Genomic DNA, 18,725 nt, shown 5'->3' on the forward strand with positions numbered 1-18,725 from the left:
GTTTAGGTATTCTATTTCTTCTGTTAATCTTTGCAATTTATATTTTTTAAAATATTGAACCATATCACATAGATTGCCAATTTCATTGCCATATAATTGGACATAATAGTTTTTAATGATTGTCTTGATTTCCTCTTCATTAGAGGTGAGGTCTCCATTTTCATCTCTGATACTGTTGATTTGATTTTCCTGTTTCCTTTTTTAAATTCGATTGACCAGTACCTTGTCTATTTTATTTGTTTTTTCAAAGTAACAGCTTCTAGTCTTATTTATTAAATCAATAGTTCATTGTCTTTTAATTTTATTAATTTCTCCTTTGATTTTTTAGGATCTCTAATTTAATCTTCATCTGAAGATTTTTAATTTGTTCACTTTCTAGTTTTTTTAATGTGTCTGCCCAATTCATTAACCTCTGCCCTCCCTAATTTGTTAATATATGAACTCAAGTATATAAATTTCCCCCTGAGTATTGCTTTGACAGCATCCCATAGATTTTGAAAGGGTATCTCATCATTGTTATTGTTTTTCAGTGAAATAATTAATTGTTTCTATGATTTGTTCTTTAATTGATTTTGGAGAATTGTATTTTTTAATTTCGAATTAATTTTTGATTTGACTCTCCATGTACCCTTACTAATTATTATTTATATTGCATTGAGATCTGAGAAGGTGGCATTTATTATTTCTGCTCTTTTAACCTTGTTTTAAATGTTTTTATGCTCTAGTGCATGGTCATTTTTTTGTGAATGTATCATGTGCATCGGAAAAGAAGGTGTATTCCTTTCTGTCCCTATTTATTTTTCTCCACATATCGACTAACTCTAATTTTTTAAAGATTTCATCCATTTCTCTTACCTGTTTCTTATTTATTTTTTAGTTTGATTTATCTAATTCTGATAGAGGAAGGTTCAGGTTCCCACTATATAGTTTTTTGATCTATTGCATCCTTGAGCTCCACTACTTTCTCCTTTAGAAATTTGGATGATATACCATTTGGTATAGCCAAAGTAAAAATAGATCTAGTTAAAAGAGATAGGGAAGATAATTACATCCTGATAAAATGCAGTATAAAAAATGAGGAAATATCAGTACTCAACATGTATGCACCACATGGCATAGCATCCAAATCTCTAAAGGAGAAACTATTGGAGCTCAAGGATGAATTTCATGAGATAGAAAAATGATATTAATGGTCTACTTAAAGAGTCCTAGAGAAGCAACCAAAAAGCTAAAAGAAATAATCAGCAACTTTAGCAAAGTTGCAGGAAACAATATAAACCCACATAACTCATCAGCATTTCTATATATCTCCAACACATCTCAGCAGCAGGAATTAGAAAGAGAAATTCTATTTAAAATCACCATAGAGAATATAAAATACTTAGGAATCTGTCTGCTGAGACAAACACATTAACTATATGAACACAACTACAAAACACTCTCCACACAATTAAAACTAGTTCTAAACAATTGGAAAAACATCGATTGCTTATGGGTAGGATGAGCTAACACAATATAAATGACAATCCTACCCAAATTAATTTATTTATTCAGTGCCTTTGAACTACCAAAAGACTTTTTTTACTGAATTTGAAAAAAAAAAAACATAACAAAGTTTATTTGGAAGAACAAGAGATCAATGATATCTAGGGAAATCATAAAAAAATGTGAAGAAAGGAGGACTTGCAGTCCCAGATCTCAAACTATATTATAAAGCAATGGTCATCAAAACAATTTGGCACTGGCTAAGATACATAGAGAAGGACCATTGGAATAGACTGGGAGTAAGTAACCTCAGCAAGAGAGTATATGATAAGCCCTGAAATTCCAGCTTTTGGTACCAAAATCCACCATTTGATAAAACCTGCTGGGGGAATTGGAAGACAGTATAGGAGAGATTAGGTTTGGATCAAAATCTCATTTACACCAAGATGAAATCAGAATGGGTGAATGACTTGAATATAAAGAAGGAAACTATAAGCAAATTAGGTGAACACAGAATTGTATACATGTCAGATCGTTGGGAATGGAAAGACTTTAAGACCAAACAAGAGCTAGAAAAAAATCACAAAATATAAAATAAATTATTTTGATTACATCAAATTAATAAGTTTTTGTACAAACAAAATCAATGCAACCAAAATTAGAAGGGAAACAACCAATTGGGGAAACAACTTTCATAACAAAATCATTTGACAAGGGTCTAATTACTCAAATTTATAAAGAGCTAAATCTATTGTACAAAAAATCAAGCCATTCTCCAATTGCTAAATGGGCAAGCGACATGAATAGACAATTTTCAGTTAAAGAAATCAAAACTATTTATAATCATATGAAAAAGTGTTCTAAATCTCTCATAATCAGAGAGATGCAAATCAAAACAACTCTGAGGTATTACCTAACACCTAGCATATTGGCTATCATGGCAGCAAAGGAAACTAATGAATGATGGAGGGGATGTGACAAAGTCAGGACATTAATGGTGGAATTGTGAATTGATCCTACCATTCTGGAGGGCAATTTGGAGCTATGCCCAAAGGGCGCTAAAAGACTGCCTGCCCTTTGATCCATCCATAGCACTGCTGGGGTTGTTCCCCAAAGAGATAATAAGGAAAAAGACATATAAGAATATTCATAGCTATGCTCTTTGTGGTGGCCAATAATTGGAAAATGAGAGGATGCCCTTCAATTGGGGAATGGCTGAACAAATTGTGGTATATGTTGGTGATGTAATACTATTGTGCTCAAAGAGATAATAAAGTGGAGGAATTCCATGGGAACTAGAATGACCTCCAGAAATTTATGCAGTGAAAGGAGCAGAACCAGGACAACATTGTACACTGAGACCGATACACTGTTGTACAATCTAATGTAATGGACTTCTCCATTACTGATATTTCAGTGATCTGAACAACTTGGAGCAATTTACAAGAAAAAACACTATCCACATTCAGAGGAAAAACTGTGGGAGTAGAAACATAGAAGAAAAAACAACTGCTTCAATACATGTATCAAGGGGATAGGGTTGGGGATGTAGACTCTAAATGAACTTCTTAATGCAAACACCAACAACATGGAAATAGGTTTTGATCAAGGACACATGTAGTACCCAGTGGAATTGTGTGTCAGCTATGGGAAGTTTGGGGTGAGGGTAGGTAGAGAAATAATATAATTCTTGTAACCAAGTAATAATGTTTAAATTGACTAAATAAATTAATTTAAATAAATTATATATATATATATATATTATATCATAATATATATAAAAATAATAAATTAATTAAATAATAATTAAATTAAATAAAAAAATAAAAACAAAACAAACAAAAAAAATGAACCAATATACAGCAACATACAGTATTGGTGCTAAGACAGAAGGTAAAGGTTTTAGAAAAATAAAATAAATTATAAGGTAACAGAAAAAAAGGAAATTTGGGTGATATGCCATTTGATGTATACATGTTGAGCACTGATATTTCCTCATTGTCTATACTGCCTTTTATCTTGATGTAATTACCTTCCCTATCTGTTTTAACTAGATCTATTTTTACTTTGGCTTTCTTAGATTTTATGATGGAAACTCCTGCCTTCTTTTTATCAGTTAATGTCCAATAGATTTGGCTCCATCCTCTTACTTTTACCCTATGTGTTTCTACCTTCCTCATGTGTGTTTCTTGCAGAAAGCATATGGTAGGGTTTCTTGTGGACAGCATATGGTAGGATTTTTGCTTCTAATCCACTTTGTATTCACTTGTGTTTTATGGGTGAGTTCCTCTCATTAACATTCAGAATTATGATTACCAGCTCTGTATTTCCCAGCATTTTTATTTCCACTCCTAGTCCTGCCCTTTTTTTCTTTCACTATTTCCTTCTACATGAAGGTTTTGTTTTTAGTAAGTCCCCCTAACCTCCACCCTAATTTTATTTCCCTTTCTATTTCTCCATCCTTCTTATTCCCCTCTTATTTTATTTACAGTCTTTTAAACTACCCGCCACACCATCTCCCTTCCTTATTTTGCTTCCCTCCCCACCAGTCATTTTGTTACCCTTCTACTTCTCTATTTGGGACAAATCACTTCTCTGCCCCAATTAATTTGATGGTTCTTCCTTCTTTGAGTCAATTTCAGTGCACATAAGAATTAGGTATTTCCTATCTTTAACCTCTTTAACCTTCCAGTGTATTGGTGTTCTCCCCTACTACTGCCATGCGCTTCTTTATGACATATAAATTTACCCCATTTTGTTTCTTTTTTCATTTCTCTTATGATTAATCTCTTTTTTAAACTCTAGTTATGTATATGTATATATATATATATATATATATATTTATGCATACATATAACTACATATATATTTATTTCTTGGCATTTCTTCCTATACATTTGGTCATTGTTCCCTCTAATTATAATTATTCTAGCTACCCAGGTGATAATAATTTTTAATAGTTACCAATATCCTCTTTTCTTCTAGGGATACATATCATTTTAACTTATTGGGTTCCTTAAAAAGGATTTTTTTGGTTTGTTTTTGTTCCCCCCTTTCTTAATTACCTTTTGATGATTCTCTTGAGTTCTGTGTTTAGGTATCAAATTTTCTATTCAGGTCTGGTCTTTTCTTTAGGAATGCTTGGAAGTCTTCTATTTTTTTAAATGACCATACTTTCCCCTGCAAGAATATAGTCAGTTTTGCTGAGTAGTTGATTCATGGTTGTAGACCTAGTTCCCTTGCATTTTGGAATATCATATTCCATGCCTTTTGGTCCTTCAGTGTAGTTACAGCCAGATTTTATATTATCCTTACCATAGTTCCATGGTATCTGAATGACTTCTTCTTAGCAACTTGTAATATTTTTTCCTTGGTCTTGTAGTTCTTGAATTTGGCTATAACATTCCTGGATATTATCAGTTGTGGATTAAGAATATGAGGTGATCTGTGGATTATTTCAATCTCTACTTTTCTCACTTGGTCTAGAATGTTGGGGCAAATTTTCTTGGATAATTTACTGTTGACTTATGTCCAATTTTTTTCTTTTGTCATGGTCTCCTAGTACAGCAATTATTAAGTTGTCCCTCTTTGACCTGTTTTCTAAATCTTCTGTTTTGTGGATGAGGTGTTTCATATTTTCCTCAATTTTTCCATCCTTTTGATTTTGTTTTATAGTTTCCTGCTGCCTTGTGAAGTCATATGCCTCTAATTGTTGTATTCTAGTTTTCAAAGACTGAATTTTATCCCTGGATTTTTTTCAACCTTTTCCATCTTGTCTGATTTTCTTTGGAGGTCATTTTTCATTTTCTCTTCCTCATCTTTCATCTCCTTTGCCTCATTTTCAAGCTGATTAATTTTGGCTTTGAAGACACTATTTTCTCATTTTAGTTCAAGTGCCTCTGTTTCCAGATGACTTATCTTGCTTTTTTAAGTTCTTTTTCCAGTTTTCTTCAGCCTCTATTATTTGTGTTTTGAATTGTATTTTGAGTTCTTCCAAAGTCCTGTGTCCAATTTGCTGGAGTTTCTGTGTTTTTGTTTGGTGTTCCTTGATCCTCTGCGGTTTCATTTGCTCTTTTTTCATTGCCTGGATAGAAGCTGTCAATTGTAATTTCTTTTTTCTTTTTCTGTTGTTTGCTCATATTTGCCCCTTCTTTCCCCCCTGTAGTTGCCTGTAGTCTTGCTCATCTCATTATGTGCTTCATCTGTGAGTTTGTGTTTTTCTCTTGTGAAGGGACTTCTTCTCTGCTCTGCTGATTATTCAGGTTGAGTCCTGATTTTAGATCTTCCCCAACTGTCAGAAGAAGCTGAAAAGGAGCTGGGCTTCCCACTTTCTTATTAATGTGTTCTGTAGTAGTTTCAGCCTTCATTCTTGCAGCTTGATCAACAAGGGTCTCAGAGCAGTCAGTGGTGTAGGGGTGTTGGAACTTGAGCTTTCCTGCCCTCTGAAGGCTTTATGAGATTTAGCCAGGGTTAAGTTGATCTTCCAGAGCTGGATGTACCCTGAGGTCAAAGCCTCAGGAAGGGGAGGGGGGCAATATGGAGTGTCTTGGCTGAGATTGGACTGCTTTCTCTGTACTTCTCCTCCATCAGCCTCCCCACTGCCTGTGTCCAAAGCACTGAACCTGGCACAGGTTTGCCTGCAAGGTTCTCCCTCCAGACTAGCACCCTTGCCTGCCCAGAGATTCCAGCCACTGCTGGAAGTTAAGTACTATAGGTGGGGGAGGGGTCCTGGGACCTTCCTTCTTCCTTCCCCTTACACCCAAATGTTCTAGAATTCAGACTTTTTGGGGGTGTACCTTTTAAGTTGAGTCCAGCAAGAGGATTCCTTAGCTCTGCCCTGTGGTTAGATTTGATTTTTCAGTTCCCTAGAAGCATTTTGTTTCTAATCAGTGAGGGAGGGTTTTCAGATGTCTGAACTTTTGCCTCTCTATGCTGCCATCTTGACTCTACCTCCCCTCAATTTTTTAATGAAGTTGAAAATTTGTTTTTATATGAAATTGATAAAAATATTATTTAAATAAAGAAATATATTTACAATGTTTCTACAAAAAAGATAAGTCCCTGAATTACAATGGTAATTACAATGATAAAAAGAGAACACATTATGATGGAAAACAAAAAGTTGGAAAGGGGTTCATAAAGATTTAATTTGAAGAGATCTAAGAACCTATTTATTTTAACATTATCATGTTACAGGTAAGGAAATAGATTGAGAGTGGTTTAGAGATGGAGAGAGGGAAGAAGAATGAGTAGTCAAAGACATCTTCAAAGTTTTGAGTATAGATACTTTGGAGAAGAATGTTTATATGATTGGAAACAGAGTTGTTTTAACAAAGAAATAACTTAAGAGGTGAAGATGTTTGACTCTTAGAATGGCAAATTTTAAGTATATATGAGACATTCAGATGGAGATACATTTATAACTGTCAAAAATGAGGGATTTACCTCTAGGGAAGTGTTCATCTTGGTCCTCCTCTCCTTGATTCTCAGTAGCTATCAGGGTGATATACAAGGTATCCCAAAAGACTTAGATCGAAATAAGATAATATTTTTAAAGTGCTCAGTTAGCATAGTGCCTAGTATTTAGAAGGTACCATGTAAATGTTTATACGTTTCCCTACTGATGTGGTTTTAAACTATAAAAGTTTACAACTGAAATAAGACTTTAGGGACACCCTGCACTTCAGAGTTGAAAAAGCCCTCTCTTCTGTCCCTTTACTGATTAAATATAGCAAAGAACTACTAAACTATAAATTACAACCTAGAAACTTGGAACAGAATGGATTATTGGTATGAATTTTAAGATCACTCTGCTCTATATAAAATGTTCCTGATGACAATGGGGAACATGAAGAACCTGTTGTATAACTATTTGAGGGCTTTTGTCATACAGGAACATAAGCTAAAATGCAATGGGTTAAGGAATCTTTTGGTAGTAATTAGCATGAACTCGTGGATTTGGGTATTAGTAGCATGGCTAGCACTGTGCTTCCTAATATCTTACCCTATAGCCAACATCCTCAGTGAAAATGGAAGTGTCCACAGTGCAACCTGCTTGCCACAAGGTCTCCTTGATGCTGCAGCCATAGAGAAACACATTCTTCTTCTGAGAATGTCCATGAAAATCACAGAAGACCTATAAGGGCCAGAAAAAAAGAAAAGAGAAATTAGTGCATTCGAACCTTTGCCTTTATTTGATTGATCATAAATTCAATATTCATAACAATATATCCAATTAAACTTGATTTCTAACTTCTGACATGTATACCTACTTGACCAAGGACTATCAACAACAGCATAGGCCAACAAAGTGGAACCAATTCTCTGAATCTCTTCATGGCTCTGTACTACTAGGCTGATTTTGATTCAGTTATGTCACCTTTTACCCACATTAACAGATTTTGGTAAATGATTTTTACACACTCAAGAGTTCTAGAAATAATTTCTCTGAGGGGAAAGAAAACCTACAACTCGTAATTTTAAGCCCTATGTGTTTCTCCCCCAGTTTTTTCATTAAAAATAAGCTAAGATTATACCTTTAACTCTTCATCATGAAACAATAAAAAACAAAGCAATTATAATCATAAAATAACTCAATATTCATAATTTCAAGTACTATGTCAAATAGATATAGTGAAAATGACCCTTTGTTTTGGAACCAACCTATTGGGAATGCTTCTAATGTGTTGCCACTGTTTTCATTATGGTGGATTTTTTTTTATTATGATAAATACTTCTCAATAAAAATCCCTTTATTTGATTCAATAAACATTTATTAATACCTACTATATAATATGCAATATATTAGATGTTAGAATACAAATATAAAAACTTAAGGTTCTTTGTTTTCATTGAGCTTTTTTAAAAAATATTTTCTTCAATTGATATTGCATTTTATCAATGATCTAACATTATTGACATCATGGGTTTTTTGAGGAATTTTTGTTTATATGTCAATAGGTTTTAAAGCAGTCTAGTATGCATAATACCTAATTTTAGTGTATTGGGTGAGATTCAGTCTAGGTCTTCCCTGGGAAACTGAGTTACTTCTAATTTTATTTTGTTTTTTATAGTTTTTTTACATCTTCTATTGACCTGACTAATAACTACTGAATAGAGAGGAAGATGTCCTCATACTACCGAGAATGGACTCACATTCCAAAAAATCAGTTTCCAGTGAAAACAGTTGAATATCCCTTTATAAGTTTATTGAGATTTATAGTTTTCCAGGGATAGTTTCCTCTTCCAACCACTGTAATAATTTTAATGTATAACTATTAGCCTAAGTAGAAAAGAAGCAGGGTAGGCAACATACTCACTGATCCTCTTTCACCTACTTTGAAGCCAGAGTACTTAGGATGATCCTTTCACCATTTCTCCTTCACCAGTTCAGACATAAACATTCCAAACCTTTATACAATACCTTCTGTCATAGTTGTATTTAACTAATGTTTCTGAAAGCTTCATTAATACTTGCCTCAATGAAGAACTTCATATCAGGCTAATCTGGAATTGATTTTCTCCATTTTGTACCACTAAAATATTGTGTATCTTTGTGGACTGGGTTATATGACTAATGGGTTTTCACTCTCAATGCCTTTCTCCACCCTTCTCTATTTCTCTACAACTTAATCTAGAAACTTGTTTTAGAGTTGACTACTCTATGCTAAATTTGCTCAGCTTCTCCTCCCAGCCCTTCTGTCCCCACTCCCTACTGCCAGCTCCCGTGATCTAGTTTTTGTTTACTTCACAGCTTTACTAGCTTTGGGGGCTGCCATGATTTCCATTCCTGACATCTGGGTATTGTTTCTGTTTTCCAGTGGCAAGACCTCTGCATTATTTATACCTTTGCCACAAAAAAAAAAAAAAATTAAAAAATGAAAGTAAGGCTGATGCTAGAAGGAGGCACAGTCTGGGAAATATGATGGAAATCCAAAAACAGTGGCATTTCCAATTAAACAAGCCAAGGATTATGTGAACTCTGGAGATTCAGCTCTTATGGCTCATGTACAACGTTCTACAGATTTTTGTTCAGCACAAGCTCTGGAGTGAAGTAAACATCCCTATGAGGTAAATAACATCAGTGGCATGTTCAATTACCAGCTAATGGCCCCACTGGAAAGACTGCATTTACCAGTTCTTCTAATGACAGATAGGCTTTTTTCTTACTAAGTCTTTCATCTCAGGTATCTGCAACATTCAGTCAAGGTTAGGTTAACCACAGGTAGTGTGTATAGAATTTAGTCTGAAAATATCTGAAAAGGGATTTTAAAGCTTCATCTCTATTCCCAATTCACCAGTTTCACTTAACTCGAGCTGTTCAAGGCCAGTTTCAAGGAAGCCTTCATGAAATTATCTTTGCATAGAACTGAGATTTGGCCTCCTCCAAAGGCTAATTGTAAGTGAAATTAACCACATGGAGCTCAATGTAATGTGCAACTGGCTAACTGGTTCTGAAAGTTCCCACAGAGGGTGCTATTATTATACCATAGCATTATGATTAGGAGGGTATTTTCTTCCTCCCCCTCTTGCTAGGTATTAAAAGAGCCTGCTTTTCAAAGCTTTTAAATTCCTTTGATAGATTCCATGTAAGCAAATAATGAATATGTGCAGACTAAGGCTTGCTCCGGTTATAGAGTACCTTTCATAAATGGAAATAAAATCATTTTACAAACATCAGATCAGCCAGTTGTTAGAGGCAGGTATCATTTTCCATTAAGAAGAGATGAGGGAGGAAATGACAAAAGTTCCCAGTTAGGAAAAAAAAAAGAGTGAGTGGGTCACTGGGCTTTACACAAAGGAACCAAGCATTTATAAGAGCTTACCATGTGTGAGGCATTGTGCTAAGTGCTGGAGGTACAAAAGGAAGGGAGAACCTAGTGACTTGCCTGCCCTTTAAACAAACAAACATTTCTTAAGCCTGTTTTCTAAGTAGAAAATGCATTTACACCCAAGGTACTTCCACCTAGTGGCCTGGAAAATCTAGTGAATGTTTCTTTCCTTTTTTTTTCAATTTTGATAAATAGAAGTATGATGCATATATATGCAATATATATGTATATATAAATGTATATATGTATGTGTGCATGTCTTTGTCAAATGGTACCTTTACTGGGAAGAAGGTAAGGAAGGAGACTGGTCAGAATTTAAAACTTAAGAAAAATAAATTTAATTTAATTTAAAAAATAAGAAAGAAAAAAAAGAATTTTTCCCTTTTCTATACTGAAGTCAGTATTCTATAGTAGGGAGAACAATTGACATGGAATAAAAAAAAACTGATTTCAAGTGTTTTGCCAATATTCTACTGACCTTGAATAAGTAATTTCATGGGCTCCCTGAGCCATAGTTTCCTCACTACTGAAATGAGAGTGCTGAAGTACTTTTAGGATATACTTGCATAGATAAGGAAAGCAATTTACAAAATGTATATTTAAATGTTATTGGGAGCTATTATTATCATTTCTTTTTTTTTATACTCTTACCTTCTGTCTTAGATTCAATACTGTGCATTGGTTCTGAGATATAAGAGAGGTAAAGGAAAGGCAGTGGCTGTTATATAATTTGTTCAGGTTCACATAGCCAGGAAGTGTCTGAAGCCAAATTTGAACTCAGACCTCCTATCTCTTGCTCTCAATCTACTTAGACATCTTGCTAACTCCCATTATTATTTCTTTAAGGAATATGTCTAATACTATTTGAGACCATGATGCTAAAAATTCACTTCCAGAAAACCATAGTTTTATAGTACTTAGAGCAACATGGACAGATGAAAAAATAAAGGGAAGAGCATTTGTTAAAGGACTTAGTAAGTGATAAGAACTGTTCTAAAGGCTGGAGTGATAGATACAAAAAGAATGACTAGATCTGACCTCAGGAACATTACATTCTAAAAGAATAAGACAACACATATAGGGGAATGGTAGCTGAGAGGAAAGTTTGGGGCTGGGAAAAGACAGGTATGGTGAATGGAGTCAATGGATAATTCAATGTATAACATTTCCAGGAATAGTAAAGTGGATTTGATACTAGGTCCAGGACAAAAGGTAAAAATCAATGGAGACATGAGGGAGATTAGAGCATAGAAAGAGAGGAATACACTACAGAACAACAGCAAATTTTCTAAATCTGTATTATGGTGAGTGTACAGCCCCATGATTGGGTGAATTCTTCAGATGTTAGCTACATGAGAAAAGAATGTGGTTCCTTTGATTTTCACTATAAGAGAATCTTCCAGTTAACATTCTTTCAATGATCTATGGCAGCAAATATTTTTATTGAGCTTTCCATCAGAAAAAGAGAGACATTTTATTTTCAGAGAACAAACTATGAGTCTTCAAGATCAGAAATACTGTTCTGTAAAAAGAACAATAATAGGCTATTATGCGCCAAGCCCTGTGTTATGTATGGAGGATACAAAAGTAAAAATGAAAACAATTTCTAATCTAAAGGAAAGTATAGTCTATATAGTTAACTATGGGACACAGTGAATAGAGAGTTGTCCTTGAAGTCCAGAAAAACATGAATTCAGAATTGGCCTCAGACATTTATTAGCCATGAGATCCTGGGAAAGTCATTTAATATTTTCAGGTTCAAGTTCCTCATCTGTCAACTTGAAACAACAAGAACTACTTCTTAGGGTTCTTGTACAGATTAAATGATATAATATTTGTAAAATACTTTGCAAAAATTAAATTTATTAATGCTAGTTTTTGCTCTTCTTATTATTGAAGATAAGGAACCCAATTTTTTAACTGAAAATTAAATAATCTATGTATACTAAGTAATTTTCTGTTGGAAAAAATAATGAATAGATGGATCAGGGTAAGCTTTCTCTAGGAGGTGTCACAAGCTGGGGTATGAAGGAAGCTAGGAATTCTTAGAAGATAGAGTAGGGAGGGAAGGCATTCCAGTCACAAGGCACAGCATATACAAAGACAGAGAAGCAAAAAAGAAGATGTCATAAAAGAGGAATGACAATCAAGCTATTATAGTTGGAAAGAAAAAAATATGGGAAGGAGAAATATACAACAAGCCTGGACTGTTAAGATCTTTGAAAGCCAAAAAGAAGAGTTTATATGTTATCCAGGAGGAAAAAGGGAATCGCTGGAGTGCTTTGAGGAAGAAAATGATATGAACAAAGTCATACATTAACATAACTTTGGCAAATGAATACAGAATGTACAAGAGAGGCATTTAGCTTGATGTAGGGAGACCAATTGCAATAATAGTGAAAAGGTGCATGTAATAGACAAAGGGGGCTCTAGCTAGGATCATTCACACATAAGTACAGAGAAGGGGATGAATATAAATATTGTAAAGGTAAATTTAAAAATACTTGGATAAGACAAGGAATGGATTAAGGATAAATCTGAGTTTAAAAACCTAGGTCATCAGAGGAAGGGTTGCATTCTTAACAGAAAGAGTGAATTTAGGAAGAAGGGGAGGATTTGAGGAAAATATAATGAGTTTTCATTAGAGATGTTGAGTTTGAGATGCCAAGAGATATCAAGTTGGAAATATTCTAAAGAGAATTGACATAGAACTCGAATTCATGTGACAGACTGCAACTAGATAAACATCTGGTACTTATCTGCATTGAGGAAGTCTTTTAACCCATTAAAGCTAATGAGATCACTAAGAGAAAGCATATAGAGTGGGGAGTAAGGAAGAGGGCCCATGGCAAAGCACTGAAGTATACCTAAAGATAGCAAGGTTAGACTGGGATGATGCTTAATCAAAGGAAATTGAAAAGAAATAGCCAAATAATTGGGAACAGAACTAGGAGAAAGCAGTGTCTTAACAAACATGGGATGTGTGTTTCTAAGAGGAAGGAGTGCAAAAGTGTCAAAGGATGTAAAAAGTCGGAGAATTACAAATATTTTTTTTTAAAAAAAGGCATCAGAATCCTCAGTCACTGGTATCCTAAAAGAGAACAATTTGCTTCAGCTGAATGAAGAGGTCAGAAGCCAGATTGCAAGTGTTTAAGGCATGAGTATGAAATTTCTAAAAGGAACAAATACAGATTCCATTTTCTTGAAGTCTGACTACGTGAAAATGAAAAGAAATGAAGCATAGTAAATCTGAAATGTTTATTGTTTTAAAGGTTGGGTAAAATCTGGATATGTTTATAAGTAGTAATGAAAAAACTAGAGGATAAATAGAGGCATAAAATTAAAAAATAAAGAGAAGGTAAAAGAACTGACCATTTTCTCTGGAACAGTGCTATCCAAATCAAAAAGAAATAGCTACTAAACTGGACATATTGTATATTGGACATTGTATGCAAAATAACTTAAAAGGCTACATATTAACATTATATGTTTTATTATATGTTTGCTTATTTTTTAACTACATCCCAATTATATTTTAAACTGGTTCAAGCCATATTAAGGAAGATTGTAAGTTTTTCATTTGACATCTGTCCTCCAGAAGAGAAGATAGAGATGAGTTCAAGGTCATAAATCAAGAATTTGCCATTTGCAAAGATTAGGTACAATTCCTCTGAGATAGGAGCAAACAAGAGAAAAGAAAATAATATTGAGACAATTTGGAGTATAGTATTAGAGAGAAGAGAGGGTTCATGAGATATGGTCTCATTTTTTTCAATGAAATATTTGTCAAGGTCATCTGCTGAGGCAAGTGAGAGGAAGAGCTATCATTTTAAGGACTTGAAGGAAAAAGAGAGGACTTAGAATAGTAGATGAGAGAAGAGACACAAGGTTTTTCAAGAAAGAGGAAAAGTATCACTATGCACCATATAAGGATCTGCTTGAGTTTACAAAGCATAAATTTGTATAGGATTCAGTCAGCAGATTTTCATGACTTCCTCTATCTGGCTGAAGTAGTCAAATGTAGGAATGAGACAGCAGATGTTGAGAATAATCGAGTATTGTCATCTAGAAAGGGATGAATAGAAGGAACAAGTAATTCAAGGGTAAAACAAAACAAAACATTGTTAAGGTAAACTGGTTAATTACTGAGTCAAGATTTTGAAGAAGAGAAAATGAAACCAGAGCAGTAGGGATGTTCCTGATTAAAAGGAAGGGGTTAGACCCTTTAGAGGTAGTGGCAAGATCAGAGAAATTTGTATCATTTAACACATTTCTAGATTTGGAGATTGGAAGAGATGGTGTTCAAAGAATTCACAGCTCCTTAGAAATTTCAATAAAACAGCACACAATTACAACAGCTTAATCTGGAAAATGCTATCTTTTTTGGCCTTTTTCTCTGGCTCCTATTTCCAAAGAGGATGATTAATTTAGAGAATACATGCCACAAGGACTGAATTAGGCCAAATTGTTGTACAGGAAAATTATTTGAGTAATTACAAATTCCATTCCACTTGAGTCTCACAGAGAAAGACAGAGAAAAGAAGGGAGGAAAAAACACCTAGTTCTTCTCCCAGTAGAAAAAAGGCAATTCACATGAATTATAAACTAAAATCAATGGGCTCTTCAAAGAAATAGAGAAATAAGTTTACCAACACTCCTGTATGGGGAGTAAAAAGCAAGGTGGATACAAAGATCAATGACCTTTCTTATTACAAAATTCTGAGTCTTGACAGTGGGGCAAGAGCCAGAGACTGCAATAACAGCTTAGCTCTGTATATGAATCTAATTTAAGTACCCAGCATCCTTCTTGAGGTAGGCCAGATGTTAAATAATTTTCACATGTTGTACCTATTCCAACCAACTCAGTCACAAGATTGCCCCTGTGAGGAGCATGGGCATTAGAGGGAATGTATGGATATATACAGATGTATGCATGTATGTGAGTATATATATAAATGTAAGTATGTATCTCCTCCAATACCCATGCCCCAGTGTGTTTAGATAATATATTCCCATGTGTACATGTGTATATATACATATATACATATATGTGTGTATGGATACATGAATATCTTCTACAATGCCTATGCCCCATATATTACATATACACACATATATTCTATATAAGTACATAACATATACCTGTGTGTATATAAAATATATACATAATTTATGTTTCATACATATGTTGAGAAAAACTACCAAGTGTTTCTATTCCTCGAATTAACCAGTTGGGTACTTCCTGTGCCTGGGTTATTTCCTTTGATGTTTCTGTTTGTAAACTCTGCTACTTCACTCCATCCCAGTCCTGTACATGTTCATCCTGTAGTCCTAAACTCTCCATCCAAATATATTTTCTCTCTCTTTCTGATTGCCCTCAATCTTGCAAGACTCTTATTCTTTGTGCCTTACTCAAGGTTTATTTCATTGAAATCAAGAAGAATTTTAAAGCTCTTTGGCAAATTCCTGGCCTCTCTTAAGTGTCCAAGAAGTAGAGCAAATTTTCTGCCCCCTAGCAATATTCCCCAGATGAGAACAACATTTATGGCACAGGGTCATAATCAATAAGGAAGAAAAGGGTCATGCACTAGTATTTATTAGCATGAAGATTAAAATTCTGATTATTATTTATATACCAGTGGTGCTGGTCAAAAAGGGTCAACAACTCCATAGATTCAAAAGCAATCTCCCAAATTCTAGATGATATTAACAAGCATAACAGCAGAGAATAGAATGAGATAATCAAGACTTTATTACAAAAGCATTAACATCTTTGGGTCCATAGGGTTCCATGACATAAGGAAGACCACTTTGGAAATATGCTTTCCCTCCCATATCAGTGGCCTTAATGAAGGAAATATTAACCCCATCCCAACCCCCATTTTACATGGTAAGCTACTATACAACTATCCAAAGACCTGTTCTCTACTTTTCCTTCACTCACTCACAAAACTGTGCCTAATTAAGGCAGATTGCCTATGTTGCAAATGGCCCCAGGTCCCATGCCATATTGGATACCTACAAAGAATTCTGAGATTCAGAGATAAGAATAATATACATTTCAAATATTGGAGACAGTCTATGCAAAGTTATGGTGACAAGAAATAGAGTGTCATGCATGTATGAGAAAGAGCAAGAGGGGTAATTTGACTGTATCAAAGAGCACATGAATGGGAGTGTATAATAAGACTAGAAAGGTAGATTTAAATTGGGCTGTAAGAAGTTTTGAAAGCAAAACAGAACAATTTTTATTTTGTCCTAGATATAATAAAAAAAATCAGATTTATTGAATAGGGGACTGGTATAGTTAGAACTATTGTAATAATAATGCTGATAACAATACCAACAATTTTAATGCTAGTAGTATTCAGTAAATCTTTAAAGTTTGCATTAAATGTTTTGTGTTATCTCATTTTATGAATATCATTTTGAAATTTAGCACCTAGATGGAAAATGAATTTAAGAGCAGAAACATTTGAAGTCCAATTCAAAAGCAAAGGAAACAGTCCAGGTGTGAGTTCATGAGAACCTGAACTTCACTGGTGGCCATGAGTACTAAGAAGGAAACACATGGGAGAGATTGTTATAGATGTACAATGAACATGATTTGGCAACACATTAGATATTTGGGGTGAAGGAGTATGAAAAGTTATTGATGGCTCTGAGGTTGCAAAGTTGAAAGATGGTGGTGGTCTCTAATGAAAAAAGAGTTGGGTTTGGAAATGGGGAGGGATAATGAGTTCTATTTTGTATACTTAAGTTTGAGATGCCTAAGGGACATACTGTGATGGAAGAACCCTGCTGTTCCCTCTACTTCTAAAAGCACAGGTTACCTCCATAGACTACTGACTAATGTGTGATTAACATTTGGGACATTGACTTTACTGGACATCACTGTTATGCTAGACACCTAACTGCTCCTGGGGATTGAGCAATCACAAATTCATCTGCTGTCCTGTAAAAAAAGGGGGGGATCCAAGAAAATATTGTCTTTGTCCAATAGAAAGCTGAGAACTTTAATTTATCCCCATCCCTGGAACCCCAGAATGCTTTGTCTAAGTTATTTATGCTTTATTTCAGAGCTGGGAAAATCTTCCCTGAATAAGACAGGCACAAATACTGGACAAATGACAGTGCTTATGGTATCTTCAGGAGGTTGACTAAATATATCCAGGTAGCTAACTAAAAGGTGATATAAAGCCCATTAAAGAGCTTTGTAACACTGTGAATAGCATTTAGGAGTCAGCTGTTTCTCACCTACCTTTCAGATGGTCCCAGCAGGAAACAAGTCTGTGGCTGTCATGTTTATAGCTAATTAATGTTTATTTATATTTTTAAACAAGCCTTTCACCTGTCACACTTTAAAATAAATCTTCTTTTCTTCAATTAGAGGTTGTCAGAGTAGAGAGGAATCCTGCCTTGTTGATTTTCTTTACATGAGTCAGGTAAGGTACCAACCAGCCCTAAGAGGGTGTCTCTCCTCTTTGCTCCTCTTGCTGCCAAGTCTCCCTACCCAGTAGTTACAGTACCACCCAGAGAGATCCCCTCCAATCAGGGTACTAAATGAGGGTTGAGATGGAGCTCAGCTGCCCTCCTCTATAAGGTGGGTCTGTATCAATCTGCAAGGTACCCATTAAGTGAGTCATTGCACTGATAACCTCCTATCTTTTGGATTGTTGTTATTTTGTTAAGGGCAAAGCTGAAGACCTTAAAGGGGAAAACTATTTTTCCCCGATCACATGAAATATTAGAGATATTTCTCACTTTGCTTGGCTGACTTCTGGTACTTTTTTACAATGCATTTCATAATAATTATTGTACTACTATTTCTTCAAATCCTGCTTGGAGTATTTTATTGTGTTTTAATTATGGATGTTACAAAGTCATTTTGACACTTCTAATAGAGGTCTTGGGTAACTAACTAAACCCCATCCAAATCCTTAAGTGAGCAAGGTTATTTTGTTTTGTAAGGCCAGAACCAGTCTTCACCCACTAAAACATTTCACTGTTAGTAGTGTTTTTCAAGTGGAAAATGCCTGTTATCTAATTGCAGTTTATTTCTTAGGAAACTGCAGAGTAATAAAATAAAGACTCACCACTGGGGTCCGACCAATGCTATTCAAATAGTGTAAGAGGCCTTTCGTATGGTAGATAGTTGGCTGGTGTTGAGAACTGGGAGAAAGCCATTGTCTGTTGAGATCCTCCCCTCTCAGGGAACACCTGTGACTGAAAGAACCAAAAAATGAGGGAGAGAGTTTGAAAAAAATGTTCTTGAGGCAAACAATCCAAATAATGAATCTAACTTTCTTCTGACTTTCACCAAATCAGTAATAAATTGTAGATTCCCAGAAAGCTGCATATCTGTCCTTTAATGTCTGCAAATAAATTTCAACAGCCCACGAAACAGAA

The 18,725-nt window shown here is 34.7% G+C and overlaps 1 protein-coding gene across 1 annotated transcript in view; it reads right to left on the reverse strand.

Moving 5' to 3' along the window:
- AGBL1 (AGBL carboxypeptidase 1) overlaps window positions 1–18,725 on the reverse strand; it is a 1,041,995-nt gene that overhangs the window by 478,498 nt on the left and 544,772 nt on the right. Inside the window, exons 19-20 of the mRNA XM_007479385.3 lie at window positions 18,413–18,542; window positions 7,490–7,621 (exon numbers count right to left, since the gene is read on the reverse strand). Coding sequence (XP_007479447.2) covers window positions 7,490–7,621; window positions 18,413–18,542 — 262 coding nt within the window. The remainder of the gene's footprint in view (window positions 1–7,489; window positions 7,622–18,412; window positions 18,543–18,725) is intronic.

Source organism: Monodelphis domestica, chromosome 1 (genome assembly GCF_027887165.1).
Source record: "Monodelphis domestica isolate mMonDom1 chromosome 1, mMonDom1.pri, whole genome shotgun sequence".
In the NCBI taxonomy this organism is placed as follows: Eukaryota; Metazoa; Chordata; class Mammalia; order Didelphimorphia; family Didelphidae; genus Monodelphis; species Monodelphis domestica.